This window comes from Haliaeetus leucocephalus, unplaced genomic scaffold (assembly GCF_000737465.1).
Source record: "Haliaeetus leucocephalus isolate CR32 unplaced genomic scaffold, Haliaeetus_leucocephalus-4.0 Scaffold173, whole genome shotgun sequence".
NCBI lineage: Eukaryota > Metazoa > Chordata > Aves > Accipitriformes > Accipitridae > Haliaeetus > Haliaeetus leucocephalus.
Window position 1 is genome coordinate 13,092,799 of NW_010972609.1, and position 25,037 is coordinate 13,117,835.

At 38.4% G+C, this 25,037-nt stretch overlaps 1 protein-coding gene across 1 annotated transcript in view; it reads right to left on the reverse strand.

Moving 5' to 3' along the window:
- The window catches only part of PLEKHA7 (pleckstrin homology domain containing, family A member 7), a 97,177-nt gene that overhangs the window by 39,662 nt on the left and 32,478 nt on the right, over positions 1–25,037 (reverse strand). Inside the window, exons 2-5 of the mRNA XM_010563829.1 lie at positions 16,287–16,370; positions 7,801–7,912; positions 2,050–2,154; positions 192–264 (exon numbers count right to left, since the gene is read on the reverse strand). Of these exons, the coding sequence (XP_010562131.1) occupies positions 192–264; positions 2,050–2,154; positions 7,801–7,912; positions 16,287–16,370 (374 nt within the window). The remainder of the gene's footprint in view (positions 1–191; positions 265–2,049; positions 2,155–7,800; positions 7,913–16,286; positions 16,371–25,037) is intronic.

The window sequence follows — 25,037 nt, forward strand, 5'->3', positions numbered from 1 at the left end:
CATCCCCTTGCTCCCCAACTCTGGCCTGAAATTTGCTGCACATTAAAGACATATGGATAAGTAGCTGTTTCACTATGCATCTTCTCAGAATGCCTAACTATATCTGAACAGTTCAATTAGTTTATGCTTGCAATGTGATTTGAACAGGTGAACTGTTACAGACTAACTAAAAAGGGCTAGTATCTACTCACCTTTGTAGTAAAACAAACAATAATCAGCAAGCACAAACCATCGCCTTTTCCATAATCGCATTCCAGAGCTATCCTGAAATGCAAGAAATGTGATACACTTTTCATTTAAGGAAAGTTAACAGCCTATCATACAATGCTGTATCAGTGAATAGTTTACCAGAAGTTTACCTAAATACGGTATTAATTGCAGAAACAAGTGGTTTATATTTTTGCAAAATATTATGTACTGAGAAAGAGAAGAGGCAAAACATCCAGCTATAAAATAATCAGGGTAGAATATTCAAACCGCTAATTTTCATTAAGTAATTAAACTTGCATCCCAAACAGCATTCAGATTAACCTTACACACAACCAATGCATATTTTATCTAGACAGATTTATCTGCAATAAAGAAACAAAGTATGCATCTGGATGGCAGAAACTCCAGCAAGGATTGCCTGTAGACCAAGATGAAAATCACTACACAGCTGTGAAGTATGACCTCACATTTCAGACAATGATCCCCTATAATTCTACAGTCAATCTCCCATATGTTACCCATGCCTAAAATATAATTTAATCAAATATTCCTTAGGAAATAAAACAGGCTGCATAATGTGCAAATTTTAATGAAGTAGAATATAATATGCCTGTGGAGATCTATATATCTCTCTCTCTCTATATAACATATATCACCTTGTCAAAATGAGTAATATTTACATTTAAATGAATTTTAGAAGCTTGTAAAATTGCCAGACTGTAACCTAAGCAAGTACAACATATTCAGCTGAGGTAGGCTTTGATGAGACCAGCAGCATAGAAAGCATCTTCAGGCTTTAAGTGCTTGCAAGTAGAGGTGAGGGGACAGAAGTAAATAGCTAAAGGAATATTGTATATACTATTTCCCTTCTTTCTGCAGTCATATTAAGTGTGCAAGGACTTTCTTCCCTTTCCTTTTTCATGCTACAATGCTGTCAACACATACTGTGTCCGAGTTCTGATTCTGTCCTGAAAACTGGACTTGGGTAGTGGATGTCAACAGAGCTGATAGCAGAATACAGCTCTCCAGGCAAGAGGAAGCGGATGGCTGTCAGCAATTTCACTTTCCTGTATACGTAGAATCCTAACTGTAAGCCTTAGATTTCAGCCTTTTCCTAGTCATCCCTAAACCTAGTTGCTGGATCTCTGGTGATAATCTGATGGACACTGACTGCCAAATTAGAAACAAGTATTCTCATACAACAAACAGTTTTATTTACTTTTTGCACTTGAGGATGTACTTCTGTCAGCTTAAGAGTTCAAGATTCAGCAGCTGTAAAATTCTCTTTGTGAGATAAGATCCTATAATCCAGCCTTTGCTTGGACACTGGTCTTCGCGAGAGCAATGTGTGGTGAACAGGTCCCTGTCTCCCTTCATTTTATCCCTCCTGCTTCTGGAGAACAAAAGGCATATGGGTTGGAATTAAGCCTTTGATCAGGGTCTAAGGGCATAAGCAAGCAGATGGAATAAGGCCTTCACAGCCAGCCTCGGGTTTATAGTGCATTCTGAGGGAGACTGAGTCAACATGGCAGCAAGCCAGCAGGATAAAACAGGGAAAATAACCAGAATTGGACAACGAAGTTACAGCCTCAACATTTAACCATGATAGTGACGTCCATTTATCACTGTTGCCACTTCTGAATCAAACCTGTACGAAAACTTGCTTTTCACACTTGCTGAGCACAAGCCCCTCATTACGGAACCTTGTGGGAGTACCCAACACTGCCCTGCATCACCAACATTCGAGCTTCTGTTTTTTTCAGTTACTTGGAAGGCACTCACTTTTACTCGATGATTGTATTGAAGTATATGAACAGAAACAGATGATTACACATATACCTGTTTGTGTAGCCAGCCTCTTACTATAACAGGAACATTGGGATTCCTCCTGATAGCTTGTTCCCTCTTTCCAAAGCTATGAACTTTATTTCCAGCCTTCACAACCTGTAAAGAAGTATAATGTAGAAGTGGTTTTTAAACTGTACTGAGACTCATTTCATAATACAAATAACCTCAGTGCAATAATTCATTCTTCATTACACAGTTACAAAGTATTTATAGCACTTTCAAGGGCAAGTAAATAGGCAAAGATATTTACAACATAGCAAAAGTCAATCTTCCACTTTCACTAACAGATCAGTGCCAGCACAGTCTGTCAGCTCCGGGTGGAACAGCAGCAGCACTAGTGAGTGAGGTCAGAACTGCTGAAGTTTTAGTGTGCTTGGGAAGTATTTTTGAGTACATTACAAGAGCTGCATGCAAGTCTCTCTCTGCAACATGGTACAAGGCTCTTACACACATTGGACTTTGTGCACAGGAATCCTACTCTTGCTCTTTGTTTGGGGGGTTTTTTTTGGTTGGTTTTGGTTTCCTTTCCTATTTAAAGTCAAACAACATTGATAGCTTAATAAAATGCCTGGACCTTGACCGTGCAAACAAAAGGAGACGACAGAGTGATGCTGCTAAGGAAGAGACCTAGACAGAGGTAAGTGGAAATCACAAGGACTAGGTAATGGTTTGTGTTTTACTGCAACCTGTTTTGACTCACATGGGCAAAACTATTTCAAAAACAAACAAGGAAAGCCTATCAGCCTGTGAAAAAGACAGTGAGAATCTCTGGATGACTAACCTGCCTGTTCTTTTCCAATCTGGGCACAGTTTGTTACTGCAATTGCTTTAGGAAGCTGAGGTGCACAAATCACCCTTACAGTTGCTCCCGACTTCTCCATGGAAAGAGCTGTCCAGATTCACACTCCGTCTCCTTCCTACAATGTCTCTCCTTTGTTTGTATCTCTTCTCTCAGCTGGTCAAGGTACTGATGCTCTGTCAGCTGCAAACAGCAGCTCTGGAAACAGCCACAGGTTTCTGAGCAGATGCCCCTGCCATTCAGCTGGCAATAATAACCAGTTCACGGTAAAAGCCAGGTGAGGATGGTACCACCAAGATCTCCCAGCCCATTTCTCTGCCATACCTGTGCTAAGGCACTCAGCTAACAAGCTGCAGAGCACTGGCTGTGCAAACACAGCGCGTCAATTATGACCGCAAAATCTCTCTCGGTACTCGCTCACAGACCTACAAGCAGCAAGTCTGACACTAAAGGAAGGAAGAAATAAGATGTTAGGCATTTTGTGTTTGCTTTTGAAAATATTTCAAAAGATAACTTGTGAACCTGTGTCCAAATATGACTTTAAACAAACACCACAAAGACGTATCATGAGGACAGCCAAGCTCTGGATGATCATATGATCATCAGGCCAAGCCATATATGTTTTCTTTTAAGAAAAATGAGAAGTAAATCAATTCAGTCAAGGTTTTAAAAAAACATTGCCAAATGTTAGATGCAACAGCTACATTACAAGGGTGATAAAAAATAATGAGGCCCAAACTGTTTAAGGCTCTGAAAGTCAAAAATCTATGCTTTGCACCTGAACAGAAATCAATTTACAAAATGTACAGAATTTAGCTTCCTAATTTTTCATTCTCGTATTATCCTAGGAAGGGTGAATGAACTGAGGAACAGTTAAAGTATAGCTGGTCTAGCCTTACAGCAGGGTTTAAATTTGATTTTTTTCATCAGATCCTCTGTCACTGATCAAGCACTTTGATTCTCTGACCTTATTTAATTTTTAAAAAATTCAGACCACAATGTAGAAAAGTCATCCTTGGACTTGGTCAAAAGACCAAACAATTTCTATTACACAGGAGGGGGAAAAGTCTTCCCAAGGCTGTATATTCTATATCAATACAATACCTGTAATAGAAATAAAAAATGATTTTATGGTGCTTTATGTAATTAAAATTTTCATATCATTTGTAGTATTAATTATCTCATTCTGCTCTGGAATAAAACAAAGCATAACGGATACTGAATGTCATGCCTTGCTTCCATTAGTTAAAATAAAAAGTTAGTTGAAAAGAAAAGGTATATTTTAAAAACTACTTGTCAGTACTGCAGTAGTCTTTTCTTAACTTAAAATATTCTGATATCATTATCGTGTATTGAAAAATGCAGGTCAGAGCAGCTGCCTATGTCACTGAAGACAAAGAAGTTGCTTTTGACTTCAGTACATTTGTTATGCTGGCTTGCTTAAGAATGACTCAGAGTAGTGGGACTGCAATGTGAGAGGAACCCCCCTGCAGATACCAAGGTCAGTGACGAAGGAGGTGGAGGGGGGGCACCTGAGGAGGTTGGTGCCCCCGCAGCCCGTGGTGAGGCGGCAGGCTGTCCTCCCTCAGCCCATGGAGGGGAGCGGGGGAGCAGATGCCCACTAGCCCACTGTGGAGAAGCCCACGCTGGAGCAGGGGGATGCCCCCAAAGATGGCCGTGACTCCATGGGAAAGCCCGCGCTGGAGCAGTGTGTGACTGAAGGTCGGCCCACGGAAAGAACCCACGCCTGTGGAAAGGACTCACGCTGGAGAAGTTCATGAAGGACGGTCTCCTGTGGGAGGGACCCCACGGTGGAGCAGGGGACGAGTGAGGAGTCCTGCCCCTGAGGAGGAAGGAGCAGCAGAGACAACGTGTGGGGAGCTGACGCCAACCCCCATCCCCTGTTCCCCTGCGCTGCCGGGGGGAGGAGGGGGAGAGAACCGGGAGTGGGGCTGAGGCGGGAAGGAGGGAGGGGTGGGGGGAAGGTGGTCTGAGGTTGGGGTTTACTTCCTAATACCCTTGTTTTGATTTGATTTGTAGTAAACTAAATTGGTTTTGTTTCTTCCCCAAGTTGAGCCTGTCTTTTGCCCATGACCATAAGTGGGGAGCGATCCCTCCCTGTCCTTGTCTCGACCCATGAGCTTTTCTTTATATTTTCTCCTCATCCCACCGGGACCAGGGAGGAGGAGTGAGCGAGCAGCTTCATGGTGCTTTGTTACTGGCTGGGCTTAAACCACAACAATCAGCATGGCCTTTCGCTTTTTATTCCCTCAACTCTATAACCCTCAAATTTCAAAAGGAAGGATAGGCTGCTTTGGTCTAAAGTCTTCAGATGACTTATTCACAGTGTCAGCATCAAAATGGTGGGGCCCACCCCAAGAATCTGTGTGCATTTCTGCAAAACTTCCCATCTCAGATGTCTTACAAATATGTTTATATACACACCAATGAAACATAGTAACATTTTGGTAAGCATAAGCCTCATTTTGGCTTTTTTCTTCTTCTTTCCAACATGCTCCTCTCGTTGTACACTGTACAACTGACATTGTTGGCCAGAACATGTGAAATTCTCTTTCCAAACAATTACTTTCTATTTCAGAAGTTTTATTCAATCCAAGTTCAGACTTGAACACCACAACAAGCAAAACAGAAGTCTTCATCTCTTTCATCTTGAATTGAGAATGACAAATCTGCTGTACAGTCAGCAGTTTGCCTTCCCCCTCCACCCCAAATGCAGCAATTCTTAGCTGTCAACTTTCTGCAGAAGAATCAAGTGGAAAGCCACATACCTGTTCCTGCACTTTCTAATTTGGTACTACTTCAGTGAGTATAGCTCTGTATAAAAATCAGTTTGATTTTGGCCAGGATTCCAACACTATACCTAAACAATTCTGTAATGGCATTTGCATAAAAGCATTTCATAAAAGATAATAATTAGCTATGGGTAGCTAGAGACCTTTGCCATGACAAACAGAACACGTCTCGGCTTCATGATTGTGTCTCAAGTCCGCATCTGGGAACTCACTCTTTGAAAGAATGATTATGGAATTCATGGAAGAAAACATTTAGAAATAGATGAAAGGACGTTAAAATCTACTCTCAACGTGCCAAAAGTCAACCTCTAAATGGAGGACACCGGTTATTCATTTTACAGCCTTTATTCTCATTACTAGTTCACTTGAAATCATCTTGTGTTAGGCTGTGAAGGAATTCAACAGATCTTCTGACTCTACAGAACGAGAGGAGTGATTTCAAGCCTGGAAACACATGCAATGATGAAACAAAGCAACTATAAGAAAGACGCTGGTTCTCTGTCTTAATCAAAACTCCAGTAAAGTGTTTATTGAGGGCCCGCAGCAGGATGGATCTTACACAAACTTGGTGGAGAAGGAAAGTACAGGCAAGCCCTCTATGAGAGCTCTATTCAAAGTCTAAAGCTGCCACGTATTAAAAAAATGCCATACCTGAGAGCCTACAAGAAGCACATGTGGCCACACTTATACTGGACTGTAAACAAAATAGAAGCAGAGACGCACTTGAGTTTTGGGAGGTGATTCTGGATATTCTCCAAGCTGTACTGGAAAAAGCATTACCCTCAGCTTTAGCTCTGCCTTTCTGACATCGCCAGCGAACTAACCTCTAGCACGTGTGTAGTGCTATAAGTTGTATGCAGTCACCATTTTTGATCTCACTGTTTCGCAAAGCCTGATTAGATCAGTGCAAACACGTGACAAAGAGAAGCAGCTGAAGCAGGTGACAGAGGATGCACTCTTTTTGGCAGAAGTATGATCCCAGGTAAGTTAAAGCCAACTGTGTCACTGGAGAAATCCCCAGCTCAAAGCAGAGTATCAGGTCCCCATTAAGTTTTCTGGTTTTAAGAGTGAAAAAAATGAGCCTTCTGCCTCTAATGCTGGCTTAAAAAAAAATCAGAATAAGGAGGATAAATACAGTAAACACAAATGCCCAAGTACTTTGGTAAGTTCAACTGGTAGAATAACAAAAAGAAATGTATCAAGTAACTCAGGTAACCTACTGATTTTACTGTTTTCAGTGAAAACTTCATCTAGCACTTTAAAGACAAATGTATTCTTGAGATTTGATACATGACAATCTTTGTGTTGGTCCAATAACCTATACACTTTGGATGTAAAAAAATAATTTTTTTCTTTTTTTCTTTTTTTTTTTTTAAGCTTTTCATGAAATTGTTTTCATCTTCTCCAATATTGACCCAAGCATATCAAAACATCAGAAAAAGATTTTAAGTGATTCCAACTCAACAAAAATATCTTTGCAACCAATTTGGCAAAGTTCTTTCTTCAACTCAATTACCTCAACAGGTTTCACACTTTTGCATTTAGAAGAAGCTTGAGAACTTTAAAAACTGCAGGCAAAGTTAAGAAATCTATCTTATCTCTGCTAATTCTTACAGTATTTTTTCGCTTCTTTTTATCCAGCCCCCTCCCATTCTCACTGTACTGTATTTATTGTAGGGTCAAAGACGCATTAGAATACTTCCAAGTACAGCGCTTTACCATATTTTGTGCAATAAACAACAGAGGCCCTTTGTCAATGACAAACAATGGATTTTTCTATTATTAAACATTCTGCCTGTAAACTTGGTGTCTGTACTGTTTGCGCACCACAGTGATGGCAGAAAAGGATCTAAGCTGTTACTAAGACAAAGAACAGCAGTAAGGTTTCATGGAAAAGTAAGAACTGCAAATTACAATTCCTGGTATTGTGCAGCATTTTTTGCCATACGGTGCTACTATGCTGTAAAAAGGCTTTTGCTTGGGTGGAAGATATTACCTCTTCTTTGAGGTAAGTTATTAGACTTCTAGACTAAACCCATGTCCCTATTAAAATCGGCATTAAATGAGTATTGGATTTAAAGTGAGTGAAGTTCTAATAATCAAGCTGAAACAACAGCCTTTTTCCTTTACCTTAGAGCCAGGTTTTGTATCAACAGCAGATGTAGTTACTGCAGTGGATGTTTCACTGACCATGCTTGAAGGTCTTTGGTTTATTTGTTGCTTGGACATAGATGAATTCTGTCTGGAAAAAAACAAAACCAGATAATCTAAAGCACATTGTTTCAGTCAGCTTTGCCTTTTTATATTTAATATTAACAGTGAGCAAATGAATGACAGGCTAGTCAAACATTTCCCATGCATCTGCAACTTCCTTTGCACCACCATTATTATTTTGATTTCAGGTATTTGTCAAGCAGATGCTGCCAGTGGCATCTGATGATTGGTATTTGTCTATGTATCGGGAGGAAAAAACCTGCCAAATTGTCTGCAAATCCAACAGAGAATCAAGATATAACAAAGAGCACTCAGAGAAGATAAGGATAACATAGGGAAACTAGATTGTGCCCAAACATGTGAAAGAGCAAGTACTGGGGAGGGAGGGATAGGAGTCAGCACTTTGCAATAATAGGCTTATTTAAAATCAAAGTGAGACTAGCCTACTGTTAGATCTTTCACTAACTTAATGTTAGATCTTTGAATCTGCCCAAAATATGATTCATACTACAATATGAATTATTAAAATACCTTTTAAGTGAAATGGTGCAATTCATGGCAGATATTGTTAGAAACAACTTCTGAGTCATACTAAGATTCAAGAAATCTTGATAACTAGCTTAGATGCAGATAGCCATTTAAAGCACAGGTAAGATCAATCCTACCATGAGAACCTGTTCAACAAGGAAGAATTCAGTACAGCTGCCCAGATGAAGAAATGAGAGGACAAACAGAAGTGCAAAATCTTGTGGAATCCCCAGGTTGTGAGGAGAAGCCTCAGCATCGAGGCTCAATACAAATTTGTGAATTAAACCCACAGGTGGTATTTTCAAAAATCATTAACAACAGAGTTTAGCAAATTGTATTTTAGGAACAAGTAGTGATACAGTCACACCAGAAAAAAAAAACCCAAACTATTAGCAACCTATGGTTTTCCTTTTCCTACCTCAATAAGTCACCAAAGCCATTTATTTAAAAGAAAGAAAAGAAAAAAAAGAGACAAGCCACACCAAACATTACTTTTGCCACCACTGAAATTCAATCCAATTCTGAATGCAACAGAGAACAGAGTAATTCAGAGCAGTTATCACTCATAAGAACAGAGAAGAAGAGTTTGTGATTGTAGCAGTCCAACACAAAGTTTAACTGAGGACAAGGTGTTTGCTACCATTGCTCTTCCTCAGTTACAACATGAACAATTACCTGTCCAAAAGCTTTTATAGTTCATTTGGTGTCAGGGAAAGCACATTCTTCCGTTTGTGACCACACAGTTTCAATTAAGCTTGGAAGGAAGTAACACAACTTTGATCCCATTTCCTTTATGCCTTGCTTATCTGGCATAAATCCCTTCTTTCTAGCTTTTATACCTAAGTTCAGCTCTAAGATATGAGAACAAACCACAGCAAATCCCTAAAATCCCTGGCCAGCCTTGAATGCACGAGAGCTTCATCACACCAGTTTGATACAATTTGCCTTACCTCTTACGGACCAGGTATCCTACTTCAGCATTTAATCAGCAAAGAGCAGATTAAGACACTTCCCATATATAATGCTGCCTAAGCTGTTGATCAGCCAGTTTTATCATTTCCTTTTGACTCTGTTCTCACTTGTTCCGTTCCCCCTCTATGAACTTTCAAAACAGGTAGAAAATGCAGACTTAGAATGTACCTGCATCTTACTTGCCTTTTCCTAATATTTACTTATCAAAAAGGTTCCATTTCCCTGCTCGAGGCAACTAAACCGAGAGTAGGTATTTCAGTGAGGAAGGAATACTAACAGAGATGTGACAGTCTTCTATGCTGCTTCCTCAAAAAAAAAGTATTAGATTTGATATCATTAAGAAGGCCAATAGAAATGAGTTGCAAAAGTATGACAACAGAACACATTAAAGGAAAATGTTTGGCCTTAGAGGACACAAAATTTCTCTTCTTCCCTTGAGGTTTAGATTCTCTACAATGTCCACACCACAAACTATTGAGTTTTATACTGTAGGACAGTCACACAATATTGTCCAGATACTCACTGGGGCGAGGAGGGAGGAAAGGAGGAAGTGGAGGGAAGAGGAGAGAGCACATAACATACATGTTCAGAAAATCTGTAGGCTTTCCACACTATAAATAATCTGATTAGATTATGTTTTTTTGTTTTATAGAGTAGCTATTTCATAGAGAGCTAACTTTCTCAGGAAAGACAAAAATGAAAAATAAAATTTAAGTTTTGGTAAATTGGAATTAATATTTTCAATAAAAACTTTAATGTTGAAAGGGAAATAACCCCAGAGCAATAGTTTTAATCTACAAATTCAACTCAGATTGAACAGATTTTCACTATTTCACAAGATACTGTTTTACAGTAGGTTAAACATACTGCAGTTTAAAAAAAAAAATTAAAAGAACTACAGAGGAAGATAAGCTTTATACATTTAACAAGACCATCACTATCAGAAAATCATAATGCAATACAGAACGATAAACGCATAATTTCTAAGCATTCATAATGTGGCCATTTAGCAATTTCTATTCCACTTGCTACTGAAAGTGATCACTGCCAATAAATCAAGCTTTCCTCTTCTAGTAGTACCGAGATTAATAATGAACTACAAATTCACAAGGAGAAAAATGCTTTTTAAGAAATGTGAGGTTGTTGCCATGTGGAAGAACTTAAACAGCCAGCAAAAAAGACAGTAAGTCCATCAAAAGAGAAAATACATTATTATTGTCCTAAAAAAAGGTTTTGGGCAGCAAACACTGGTAATCCAAACTGTCTGTACCCGAGATGTAATAGAAAACACCAAACAATATTGAAAATTAATTCAAGTACTCGTATATAGTTTTTCAAGGATAGATGTGTTGCCTGAAACCAGAACATAACGAAACTCAAGTATTCAAGTGTCTTAATAACTAATTAATATTCTCAGTCTGTTTTTAAAAGCAAATAAAAATATGCAGAATATCCAAAATCACCTGAAACATCCCAGCATGTTAATGGAGTTAACGCTGTCCTAATAGTATTTACAGATTCATCTTTTAAAAATATATATTTATGTATAGCATTAACTCTGTGCATTGAGAAACAGTAGTTCAAAATCACTATTACCAAAGATGTTTGATAATAACTGTTATCCAAGATACCCCATCCTGTCTTCATAGTGACTTTTTTGTCTATTTTCAGGATTGTTTTCTTACTGCCTCCCCCAGACGTGTGCATACACACACAGAATTGTACTGTGTACATTCAGAGCACCAGTCCCTTCTAAATCTTTTTAAAATACTTGAAAATAACACTGTATAGTATCTCCTGTCAGGCAACTCCCTGCTATACTTAAACAGTGCTAGTAGGTTTACAGAAGTCACATTTACCAGCTGAAAGAATTACATGGCTAATATTCGGTTTATTAAAACAAAAAAACAAAAAACAAAAAAACCACAAAAAACCAAAACAACAAAAAACAAAACAACAAAAAACAAAAAAACAAAAAACACAAAAAACAAAAAAAAAAACAAAAAACCAAAAAAAACCAAAAAACAAACAAACAAAAACCAAACGAACAAAAAACCCCACAAAAAACCCCAAACCACTGAACGACAACAACCACAAAATTATTACAGCAGTAGCCTATATTGAAAATGCAATACTCACGAGAGAACATATTCTTTTACTCTAAAGGATCATAAAAATTAGTCGACTTAGAAGATCCACATTCATGCCAGCAACTTAAAAAGTTTATTTTGTTGGAACCAAATACAACACAATAACATCATGTCAATCCAGTTTTAATACTAATAAATCTCCTATTCAGCTAGATAAAAAATTAACTGTCCTAGTATTTCTATACACGTAAACATGGCAGATATTTATTTTGGGGTTGTTTGGGTTTCCTCCTTTCTCTCCACCTGATATTTTTGCTGCTATAGTAACCAGATGCAATAGACAAAATAAGATGGCTCTCTCCCCAGAGGTGATACACAGGCTTCTATCAGTTGCACAAAAAACAGGCAAAAAAAGAAGGTAACACTAATTGGATTAAGCGCACTTTTTTCCCCTATATTTCTACATTTACATTCAAGTCTTATCTTTTTTAACTTTAAAGTACTACCTTCTCATTTGCAAACATACTACTATCACAAATACATTGCAAAGCTTCTAATACACTACTACTAGTGTTTAGCTACAGATACAATTAGATACATAGCTGTGTCTGCTTCTTCCTTTCTGTATACAATTAGTTAAAGAACTGTTATTTAAAGAAAGATAAGAGAGAAGAAATCTAAACATTACGTGCATCTATCCTAAGTAATTCTATCATAGATTTTTTAGAGAATTGTGCATATAACAATGTGGCTAAACTAGATCTAATGCCTGTCCGGCAGCCTTATCATTAATACTCATTTTTCCATTGGTTGTTTATGAAAGGTCCCTTTGTGGATTAAGGGTTCATTAAAAACATGAAAGTAAAGCACAGAAATCAAGAGACAGTTGTGAAATGGAGGGTGGCTCCCAGAGGGACTTCCCATACAGCCAAGATGATCAAATTATTTACGGATGATCCTGAAAACTGTGAGGTGACCAAGTCAATAGAGGACAAAACTTATTCTGAACACAAACTGAAATGCTGACAGGAACAAATAGAAAAATAATCTTCAGATATAAGTAACGATGTGATAAGATGCCAACTGAATTCAATGTCAACAACAGAAAACTAATTCAAAGGAGGAAGAAATTAAAAACATTTCTGCAGCTTTTATAGCTCAAAACAACATTGGCCATCTGAGGAAAGATATTTTTAAATCTTGGCACAATCAGTAGAAGCAGCCAAAGTATGTTAAGAATTATTTGGAAAAGAATAGAGAAGAAAAATACAATTAAATTATAAAAAAACAATGAGCTCATACGCTGAATACTGCATTCACCTATAATCCATCACTCCATCAGAAAAAAGACAAATCTAAAAGCATCATACAGAAAAGGTAGCTCTCAAACTGGGCTAGTGAAAGGTACAGAACACACAAGCCACGTGCTAAGTGACCAAAGCCGCTAAGCTTGTAAAAACAGAATAGGAGGTAGGGATTTGACAGTGGTCTCGGCTAAGAATGGGCTAGGAAATAAGGAATTATCAATCACTATTTCTCAAAAAAAAACCTAAATAAGAATGCCTTTAGGAAGAAGGAATAGCGTAAGAATCAAAAGATAATGTAATTCAAAAGTTACAGGTTCCAGGCAATACTCTTTGTTTTTATCCTTCAGTTACAATGGAGTTGAGGATATCAAATTTCAGCTTAAAAAGCAAAATTGATGTGATACTGTTTAAAAGGGGAAATGCCTTGGGAAAAGACTAGTAAAATACAGTCTCGGCCTTCTACTGAAAATATGTAGTTCTCATTTGATGAAGTGAGGCAAGGGCGTCTGGTTCATAACTGACTCATAATCAAGCTAGGATTACATCATTTATTGACACCATTTTCCAAAACTTCTTTTCAAATCTTCTTGCCAGAACATTGCTTCCTGGATGAGAAACGGCCAGAGCAGTCTGTATATTCATCATGTCTAAATTACTGTAAATTACTTTTCTGATGTATCTATTAAAAGGACACATTTAACATTTGTTGCAGCCTGAACAAGTTTGTGCTTATGTCTCCCCACCAGCTCCCAGTCAACATCTGGTGACAACTCCTGGCTTTGGCCCTAATCTTAAATTAAAATCAACCCGTAAGTAATAAATCACGTCACAACAGAACTGAAGAACAAATTGCCTTTTATGAAATCCTTAAGAGTGCTACTACTTCAGACAGGATTCTTCAGCTATAGAAAGAAGTACTCTCAGTCAAAAGGATCCCATGATGGAAAGTTTGCACTGACCATGCAAATCCAGAGACTATCTTTCCAATTGCGTCCTGTTTGTGAAAGTCATCTCATCACAAGATACGATCTGCAACACTGATTCCATACTAATACACCATGAACAACACCAATGCCATACAAATCCCTGATGCCTCAGGGAAAAGAACTGAACACACGGCATAGCCCCATTATGATTCTTAGGCCTACAGACAGGGAGGTGCTAACAGCTCCTTTGATTTCAGCAGAGATATCCACATATGTCAACAGCATCATTTGACAGGAACTCAGGTATGACCATGATGAACAGCATCTGTGTAAAACCCACGCTGTCGCACAGAAGTGGTACAAAACTAAGGAAACCAGAGCATCCCACACACATGAAAATGACATCTTTAAAGCAATTTTAACTGATATATTAAAAACATCTGATTTTAAAACTGTATGTGTCAATAATAAAGCCAATAATAGAGCTCAGGAAAATGCTCTTGCAAAAGACTGTTTCCTGAGTAGTCACTACAAACACATACTCCTCTCTATATCCCTCCAGCCATTCCCTCTTCTTTTAGAATAAAAACCACCTGTCTCTATTAATTCTACTACATTGTAAGATCTTTTTCCCGCTTTTCATACCATCTCAGTGTAACTGAAGTCTAGAGATGACAAGTTATGCCCATTCATCTGATTGCCCTCCAGATAAACACCTTCATTTCTCTTCCAAAAGAGTTTCTAACATACACAAAAGATCACTAAAACCACATGCCACTAGTAAGTTGTTCTTTCATTTCTGCTTTTAATATTTTATCTGCTACCATGATTACAAAACCAGAAACAGAACAGGGAAGTGTGACTAACCCCAGGGAGGCACTCCAAGGAGTTCTATCCAAACACCTATTTTCCCTTACATATGTACAAATTTTCTTTATATTAAATTTGATTGAACTTTACAACAGATTAAATAAAAATCAGTTAACAGATAGAAGTTGGAACACAGATGCAGTGGCTGTTGTCCATACTGCCTTTGAGACCTGCTCCATTGCAGGATCCCTGTTCTCCTCACTCAATGACTTGGAGCAGCTTGTTTGCAGACCTGTAACGAGCTGAACCCCTCCCAAGCAGCAAACTACCCACATACCAGGTAACACCTGGGGTGACCTCCAGCTCAGTAGCTATCCCACAGTCTTTGTACCCAATCACAGGCCTCTCCCACACACTGCAAAATATGTTCAATGTTCTATTTCATGTTGATTCTCAGCTGGGACCTTAACGTAGGATTGGCCCTTTGATGTGCTTTGGGCTTGGGGGAGGGCAGCTGTTTGGTTGGTTTTTTGCTGGGGTTTTGTTGCTATTGTTGGTTTTGGTTGGTTGGTTGATTTGTTAAACCATTTGAGAAGCACTTCTCAGGGCTGTAGCTGAAGCTCTGAGCAGAGGGCTATACAGTCATGCTCTACTTCTCCTTTCCTCCCCAAGTCCACAATAGAAGACACTGCCAGAGAAGCCTCAGTCTCCTGGGAGCCTCACATGGCCTTCTCTGGGCCTCATTTTTCTTAACGCTACACTCCTCTAAATCAAACATAAAGCAAATTAAATGTCATGTAAGTTTAAACAAAGTGTTCAGAATTGTGCGGGCAGCCATACAAACCACCACATCCGGGCCATTACAGCATGATGGCCTGCCTCTGGAATGCATGAAGGGCTGAAGGCTGCTTAAACAGTGTTGGAAGACTAGGCTGGAAAAAGAAAAGCTATCTGGTGGTGACCCTTTCCTCTTGCCTGTTGGAGTGATGTAGATGGAGTGATGTAGAACTTTCTCCTAGACTCTGTCTAGTGATGATATCCAGTCATCGCATTACAGAAGGGATTCCAGGAGCAATCTAGCATGCAGCAAGGATGACAGGAATAGTTAAACCCTACAGTGAAACAGGGAGTGATCCAAACCAACGCCAAAGACATGCCCAGATACACCAGTTTGCACACATGCATCTCATGTCTTTTTTCTTTTTTTTTTTTTTTTTTTTTAAATCAGACAATCAAGATAAAATATGCTGGAAACTAATATATGTGATTCCATTTCTCAGAATAAATGGAAGAATGCCTACTTTTAATAAATACCAGGCCAAGACAGGGAATACAGAAAAGCTAAAACATAAGAAAACCAAGAAATTACAATGGAAACCAGTAATATTTTGTGTATTTCAATTTCAGTACAAACCTTTTGGTTTGCTCTAAAGACATTTTACATTTATGTTATGTATATCGGATATTTATATAAAGCTAAAGCATCATTGTTTAAGTATCCTATTTATATTGTCTTTTTTTGTTTGTTTATTTTGGGGTTTGGGGGGATTTTTTTTATTAAAGATTTGGTAAAGATTTTCTCTCAAGCCCTAATGTGGAACAGTGCTAGACTCAAAAACATACTATCACAATGAGAAGTAAATTTTTAAGCATAAACCATCTCTACAACATTTTTGCTACAATACCAGAAGAACTGTCAAACTACTAAACTACTGTAGGTAAATGCGTTACTGTTTTAGATGTCTTGATATGGGTATAAAACTACTTACTCTTCTCGCAAAATAAATTCAATATTTTCTGGAGAAACCTGTCCTGTCAGAGGATGTCTAAATGACGTGGTCTGCTGATTATGGCTGAAAGGAAAAAAAAAAGAAAAAAAGAAAAAAGAAATTAATATTGCTAAACTCAGTAAAATATATCTATGATCTCTAAAAGGCAGAACTGTTTATACTGATGCTTTGCGGCTGCTACTCCAGAAATGAAACGTATTTCTGAGGTACTTTTCAAGCTAGAAATATTTTCAGCTCCTTCCTGCATTCTTGTTGACTTTGCCAATGGCACACTGTACCATTTAATTATTAAACAGGTTAATGTTTTAAAAGTAAACTAGTTGCAAACCTTAGTTAGGGAGACGCACTTGAATTTATGATTATTTACACCTAACTGTTACCAGATTATTTAAATTTAACATAGAAATGACACATCATGAATTACTGATTTGTATTTCTGTAAATTTCACAGAACAGAACCAGTAAAATAATTTAACGTGTTACTGGACAACGTTTTACACAATTTGTAATATTTAATGAGATCACAGAGAGAGATTATGTGGAAGTCATTTGCTGCATGCTTTTTTTCCCCTCTAGTCTGGTATTTCTTCAATGATTTTTCTTTACACCTCCATGCAGAGCATCATATATAATAACCTTAGTTGTCCAGTTGCATAGCCTATATAAAACAACATAGAATCATAGAATCATTTAGGTTGGAAAAGACCTTCAAGATCGAGTCCAACCATCATCCATGCCCACTAAACCATCTTCTGGAGTGCCTTGTCTACGCGCTTTTTGAATACCTACAGGGATGGTGACTCAACCACTTCCCTGGGCAGCCTATTCCAATGTCTGACAACCGTCTCAGTAAAAAATTTTTCCTAATATCCAACCTAAACCTCCCTTGCCGCAACTTGAGGCCATTTTCTCTTGTCCTATCTCCAGCCACCTGACAGAAGAGACCAGCACCCACCTCACTACAACCCCCCTGCAGGTAGTTGTAGAGAGTGATAAGGTCTCCCCTCAGCCTCCTTTTCTCCAGGCTAAACAACCCCAGTTCCCTCAGCCATTCCTTATAAGACTTATGCTCCAGGCCCCTCACCAACTCGGTTGCCCTTCTCTGGACACACTCCAGCACCTCAATGTCTTTCCTGTAGTGAGGGGCCCAAAACTGAACACAGTACTCAAGGTGCGGCCTCACCAGTGCCGAGTACAGGGGAACAATCACCTCCCTGCACCTGCTGGCCACACTATTTCTGATGCAGGCCAGGATGCCATTGGCCTTCTTGGCCACCTGGGCACACTGCTGGCTCATATTCAGCCGGCTGTCAACCAGCACACCCAGGTCTTTCTCTGCTGGGCAGCTTTCCAGCCACTCTTCCCCAAGCCTGTAGCGCTGCATGGGGTCGCTGTGACCGAAGTGCAGGACCCGGCACTTGGCCTTGTTGAACCTCATACGATTGGCCTCAGCCCATCGATCCAGCCTGTCCAGATCCCTCTGTAGAGCCTCCCTACCCTCAAGCAGATCGACTCTGCCTCCCAATTTGGTGTTGTCTGCAAACTTGCTGAGGGTGCACTCAATCCCCTTGTCTAGATCATTGATAAAGATATTAAACAGAACCGGCCCCAACACCAAGCCCTGGGGAACACCACTTGTGACCTGTCGCCAACTGGATTTAACTCCATTCACCACAAGCCTCTGGGCTCGTCCATCCAGCCAGTTTTTCACCCAGCGACGAGTACACTTGTCCAAGCCATGAGACGCCAGATTCTCAAGGAGTATGCCATGAGAGACAGTGTCAAAGGCCTTGCTGAAGTCAAGGCAGATAACATCCACAGCCCTTCCCTCATCCACTAGTCAGGTCACCTGGTCATAGAAGGAGATCAGGTTGGTCAAGCAGGACCTGCCTTTCGTAAACCCATGCTGACTGGGCCTGATCCTCTGCTTGTCCTGGACATGCCATGTGAGTGCTCTCAAGACAAACTGTTCCATAATCTTCCCCGGTACCAAGGTCAAGCTGACAGGCCTGTAGTTCCCTGGATCCTCCCTCCAACCCTTCTTGTAAATGGGCGTCACATTAGCAATTTACATAATTTAGTATTTCGTCTGAGTTAAATTAAAATCAGGATTTTCTATCAACTTTTCCCCCAGAGTGCTATCTAGATGTTTGCTACCCTCTGTGAAACATTGCTATCCATTAAAGACAATTATTTTATCTAGCTGTGTAACTGTACTCATATAATGCAAAAATACAGAGTGAAAAAAGCTTATTTCAAGATAAACTGGTAGTCTTCCCTCCTCCCCAAAGTCAATCACTTCAATTAATTGTACAGAAAACACAAGACAATTTCTATAGAGTCTCATACCTACTAAACCCTTTATTCTGCAGCCATGTCAAAAGAAACAAGCTATAAAAATCACAAATTTTAAAGAAATAAGAAACTGAAGATCTTACTTTAGTATTAGAAAGGTCATGGCTGACATGCTGTTAAGGAGCCTTAGAATTAGAGAGAGTAATGAATCAAGAGCTCACTTATCTAAGGTTCTGGATTTTTGAGTCTAGTTAACAATATTTAGGTAAACAACATCCAAAACTAGAATTCCCATCAAATGCAGCAAAATATTAACACATTGTGAGTATATTTGGAAAACAAAAATAATAAAGCCATTAAATTAATTATACCTCAAAGAGCCAAAAATGAACACTTCATCCATTTTTTTGTTTTAAAGAAAGGTTTTCCTCCTGTAATGCCCAGCGATTTCAGGTCTTACAGATTTGACCCAATTGTCCAGCATAGCAGGATGTACCCCCAGAAACAGAATAAGGCATGAAGAAATATTTTGGGGTTTCAGAGTAATGAAATTCCAAAGAGATAACAATCCTTCTATAGAGTAAAGGACAGCTAAAAAAAATCAAACAGCTTGTGCAGCCATAACATTCAAATGTAAATAGCTCAGGACATGCCATGATTTAAAAAACAAATGAAAACCAACCAACCAAAAACCACCACCAAAACAAAACAAACAAATAACCCCCCAAAACCACCACAACAACAACAACAACAACAACAACAAAACCACAACCAAACCCACAAATTGCTCACGCTAAGTCCCACTTGGACCATGAACGGCAGAAGATGTTTTCTGTGCGTGCTTTCCAATATGCCTTGCTACAGGAAGTCATATATAAGGGACCAATATAATGAACACCTTTAATGAAAAGCTGAAAGCTGTGACAGCTTATGTTACACCAAAAGGACTTTTTCCAGCCTCGGCTTTTACAAAAATTCTAGCCCTACAGCCATTAAAAGCTGTGAACAACGTATTAGGCCATCAACTACCCCACAGCACCAGGAACAGCATTCACTCCCTAGACTGGTGAGAACTGACCTCTGCTACAGAGGTGGGTTAATGAAGTTTCTTACTCTTCAGTTTTCCCATGAAATCACAGATCAGGAGAAAGTAATTCCACTAAGCCTGCAGTACTAACATCTACAAAGCAACCATGATCTTTTTCTCACAAAAGGACTGAGGAGTATTGTTTTCTAAAGTACTTTTACATGAGTTTATGTTCTAATTTTGGGTATACATCCAAAGAAAGGAATAGGAAATTGCAGATGGTTTCAAAGAAAATAATAAATAAATTGTAACAGTAACAATTAAACTCCACATTTATCACACAGCCCAGTTTTAAGCTGAAACTCTTTCCTTTCAAATCAGGACTGAAGCAGCCTGTTTTATCTTTGATACTTAAGCTAGGCCTACTAACAAAAATGCAGATACATTGTCAGTTTTATTCTCCAGGGGCAGACAAACTGTCAACAAGCTCTCATCTGCAGGCTTTTAGTCATTAATAACTCACTCTACAATTAACACTAAGAAAAAGGACTATATTCCAGAAGTGCTCTAGGGTTATTTAGGAAATGAAGTTACTCATTACACCACACTAGCACTTTCACAAATGTTTTATTATTTCCCATGAAATAAATTCAGCAGGCCTTCAGAAGATTAATTAGTCCTCCTGCTGTAGTTAAAGAGCAAGTCCATTACTAATAGACTAAATATTACTTGCTAACAATAAAAGTTTTAGCTGGAAAGTAAACACTTCTTAAATATCTGAGCAATTGCATTTTGGGAGACGTTTTGCACTTCAAATAGCAAGAGCAGAGAAAGAGAAGGACAGTTCTGTTACTACATAAAATGCAGATGGTAATTTCACAGACAAGGAGAAGGCATACAAAACCAAAGTTTTCCACAAATCTGCAGCTTCAATACTTAGGACTTGACTGGGAAGAGGGAAATGAAACCACTGGCACTAACAATTAGTTTTGCAGAACACAGTGGTTTATTTGAATTTGAAAAGTGAGAGTTTAAGTGTTTTGCCTCATAGGACTCATTAAGAATAAGCAATAGTATTCAAAACAACCTATACAACAGATGGCTAATGCCTTGCAACAAGGAATTAGATAGCAGGGAGATTTTTGTCCCAGTGAGAGCAGTCAAACATTGGAAGAGGTTGCCTAGCAAGGCTGTGGAATCTCCATCCTTGAAAACATCCGAAATGCAGCCGGATAAGGCCCTGAGCGACTGAATCAAACTTTGTAAGTTGGTTCCAACTTTGAAGCTGGCCTGGCTCTGAACAGGAGAGGCTGGATCTGACGGGGTCCACAGGTTCCTTCCAACCTAAATTATTCTCTTCTGCCATTCTCTGCTCCTCCCTCCATCTTCCTCTGCAAGTATCATTAAATTCTTACAATACCTTTGAAGCTTTCCCAGTATTTAAACAGATGTATTCCAAGAATATTAGCAGTACCTTGTTTTGATTAGAACGAGAGAAACTGTAACATTAGATTTTTAGATTTAGATCATTATTTTTTGTTGTTGTTTTCATGTCCTTTAAATACTTGCTTAACAGTAGTATCTGTTTACACAACAATGATAACAATAACGTCTCCAGTGAGAGTGATCTAATAACCTTGTTGCAGTGAAAGTTCTCCTTCCTTTCCAAGCACAGACTAAGAAAAGACCTGGCACAGTTGTTCGCCAGACATATTAGCTAACCAAGCCTCCTGGTAGTTAATCATCTGTATTTCCTCCAAATAGCAACTACTGAATGCGTTTCTATTGTCCAGAAATCTACCATGTATAACGGGCACAATAAATGAGCCTTAATAAAAGGACACGATATGCTGCTCCACTCTTCATGCCCCTTTTATTCTTTCTTCACTGGAGAAAGACTTAATATCCCCAGCAAAACCGGGAAAGGCTTATGACGCTTCACCATGTGAATTCTGAATGCACTGTAACTTGTATTTAGTACAACGCTACACATTTGAACTGCCAAGCTAACTGTCCTAGTAACGTTACAAATTTTCTGTGTGATAAAATACTGCATTTTCCCTAGCAATCATCTTTTAATTTTAACAGTTCTGTATTATTCTGATTTTGTATAATTACTAATCAACAGAACCACCAAACCAAAGCAAGTATGAAAACATGAAAACTCCACACAAAAATTACATTCATTAGCATCTACTACTACCATCATTATTAAATTAGAGTATAGACTGTTAAAAGTAATTCTGAATTTCAAAGTTACAGAACACCATTTTCCAAGGCTTGCTGTTGGTTGATAATAGTTAAGGCTCAGACCTTTCGTAACAGAATCACAGTTCAAACACTGGCTCTTTGCAATTAGATACTGCAACACAAATTCTACCATTTCACAGCATGCATACACAACGTCGACAAACATTAAGAATTGATGGTCACCCACTGTCTGAAGACTGAGGTACTAAGACTCAAGACCTTCAAGATGTAAACAGTGTTAATACATCTGGCTAACATTAGCCACACATGAAAGTATGCTGCTTGAGCATCTAATGTAACTTCTAAGTTGGCCCTGGCTTCAGGGGTTGGGGGGGTGGAACCAGATAACCTTACAAACTCGATGTTGCTTATGATCCTGCTGGGTGGGTGGGAGTGCAGACAGACACCTATAGCCTTTGATAGCACCTTACTGCTCACCATCAGAATGCAGCCTAAAACATTTCTCAGGTATTGATTAAGCAAGTCTGCAAATTTAACATTGCCTATCATTTGTTTGCACCAACCTAACCTATAGTATGATGAAATCTAACTGATTTAAACACAGGAAAACCACACAATTATAATCAAGTCTCCAATCCTATAATGTAATTGACACAGGCAGGCACTTTTGCCCGCATGGATCCTTTTGCAGAACTCATCATTAACGCAACTTCACCTATTTTTTTTAAATTTACCTTTCGGTTCATTTTGTATTCAAGTCAAAGCCAAGTTGTAATAATTAACTTTTGGACATGACTGATGCTGACGACCTTTCATTTGAAGCCAAGCAAGTTTATAGATCGCCTCTAGAGTAATTTAAATGCCCAAGCAGATGAACCTTGAAATGTGTGAATCAACTACTGATTGAGTCTACATCACATTAAAAACAAATTTATAAGTTGCAAGAAAAATTCACGGTGTCATTGGACAGACTGTCCTATAAATTATTATGAGCTATTTCTACAGTATTTATTTTCCATGTAAGCTGACTCCTTTATGCTTCCCTGCAAGACTAGATAAGCATGAACATCTTTACGTTGAATACCCCAAATGGTGATGATGTGAGCACCCACGCTTCTATGGGAGTTACTGGAATGAGTGCAGCCAACAGAAGAACTCACACAGTGAAGAACTGCTGTTCAGCCAGCAAGTTGTTACTTCAGACAGGAGGAAGTGCTTGTATATAACCAGGAAAACAGCCAGGCATAGTTTGCTTTATTTCATAACATGTTTCTGAAATACATCAATAGCTTCAAAATAGTTTCAGCATTCCCTTCTGAGTATTTTTTAGATATTATCTTTTAGAGTTGGTTAGAAAGAGTATCAATGAATAGTCCAAGAAAATCAGTGCCATCAAAGTTCTGCAGATAATACTATTGGAAGAAAAATGCAATGTAATACAAACATAATTTGGAACCAGAGTTCAGAACAATACCAACTAACTCTATTACACAAGCACTACAAGCTGGACACACACAAAACCCCATCTTTTCAAGATAATGAACATTATCCATACTTTATCATAGTAGAGTGTCTCCTCGGAGTACCAGTAAAACCCTTGCTCCACTGTAATCAGTGTCCAGGAGACTTTCCTAAGGTCAAAATTTCACCCCCTCATACAGTTTAATTAGCATCTTAACCTATGAACTACTGCATAAGAATCACAGAGTAAAAGTTATTCTCTCAAATCTCACATCCTCCTTAGACTATCACCCTGAGCATTTGCAAGTGGTTAGTTATTTAGTCAGAATACGATTCTGTAACTATCTTGAGCAGCTATGTCTGTGACTACAATCAGTCAACACAAGAGCCTGTGCTTATAAAGACAGACAAGGGGACAGCTGGCATGATATTAGATTATATCGTATTTTCACTTTTTCGTTGTAAGAGCTTGCAGACAAAAAAAGTTTGAAACTAACATTAAACCGACAGTCATGCTCTCACATAGTGTCCTTCCTTCTACCTAGCTCACTAATGGTGAGGTTAAAACGGAACTGCAAGCTTCTTTGGAGCGGGGTCTTTTTTTTTTTTTTTTTCGGTTTTAATGAACTACCAAAGATAATTTATACTATCCAATAGTAATATCGGCAGGAAAGGTTTTGCTATTAATGAACATCCTTTTGAGAACAGATCTAATAAATCACTGGTAAGCTAATATGGAAAATGCCACAGAATCACTACAGATATTTTCAGTCGTTAAAAGACCAGATAAAAGGATTAATGTACTATCATCACAGACTTCCATGAGTATTACAGGTTGAAGTCATCTGCTGATTCACAAATCCCTTTGATGCATATCATGAGACACCATCAGGATTTTACTAACTCACAAACCCCACATTCAAGTAACTTCAAATTAAGGGAAAAAAGCATGTTAAAGTTTTGAAGACCAGGAAATCCTTAGAAAAGAGGACATTCCTGAAAAGTGAAATTTGATTCTATTTCCTTACTCTTGCAGTTTTAGAAAAATTACAGTCCCTGCCTTCAAAATTGATAATTAAGTTTAAAAAAAAATCCTCTGATCACAGCAAAATAAAATTAGAAATGTAAAAGATCACGTTATTGTATCACATCATCTTAATTCAGGCTTGGAACTCACTTAAGACTGTTCCTTTCTTTCCCACTGAAGTATTTTAAGAGAGTCAGAAGATTCTCCATAAACCTCCAAAATTACCTTCAAAACTATCTATCTAAATTAATTAGGAACTTTGCTACCTAACAAAAACAATCTTGACTTTTAGTGACAATGAAATGTCACCAACATCACAACGTGAACAGCAGACTTGACTGTACATTCCTCACAGATAGCACATGAGCATCTAAGCCAAAACTTGAAAGTTTGAAATGGAAACAGGAGTAGGCCCAATAGTTAAATACATGTATTGGTGATATATACATACATATATTTGTATGCTTACATATATACACATATATATATTTATATGTATATCTGGGATACACACACAGCCCTCATCTCCAATGCTGGCACAGATATTTCTGCAATGATACAAATAACTGTGGCTCCTACAGGATTAAATGGTTGAGACAAATAGTCCCAACAGTCCAACTAGATGCAGAAACTCCAAAGACAGATGCTCACATAGAAAGCAAGTATTTTTTTTAATCAAAGATTTTTGTGAAGTAAGAAGGCGTTTATT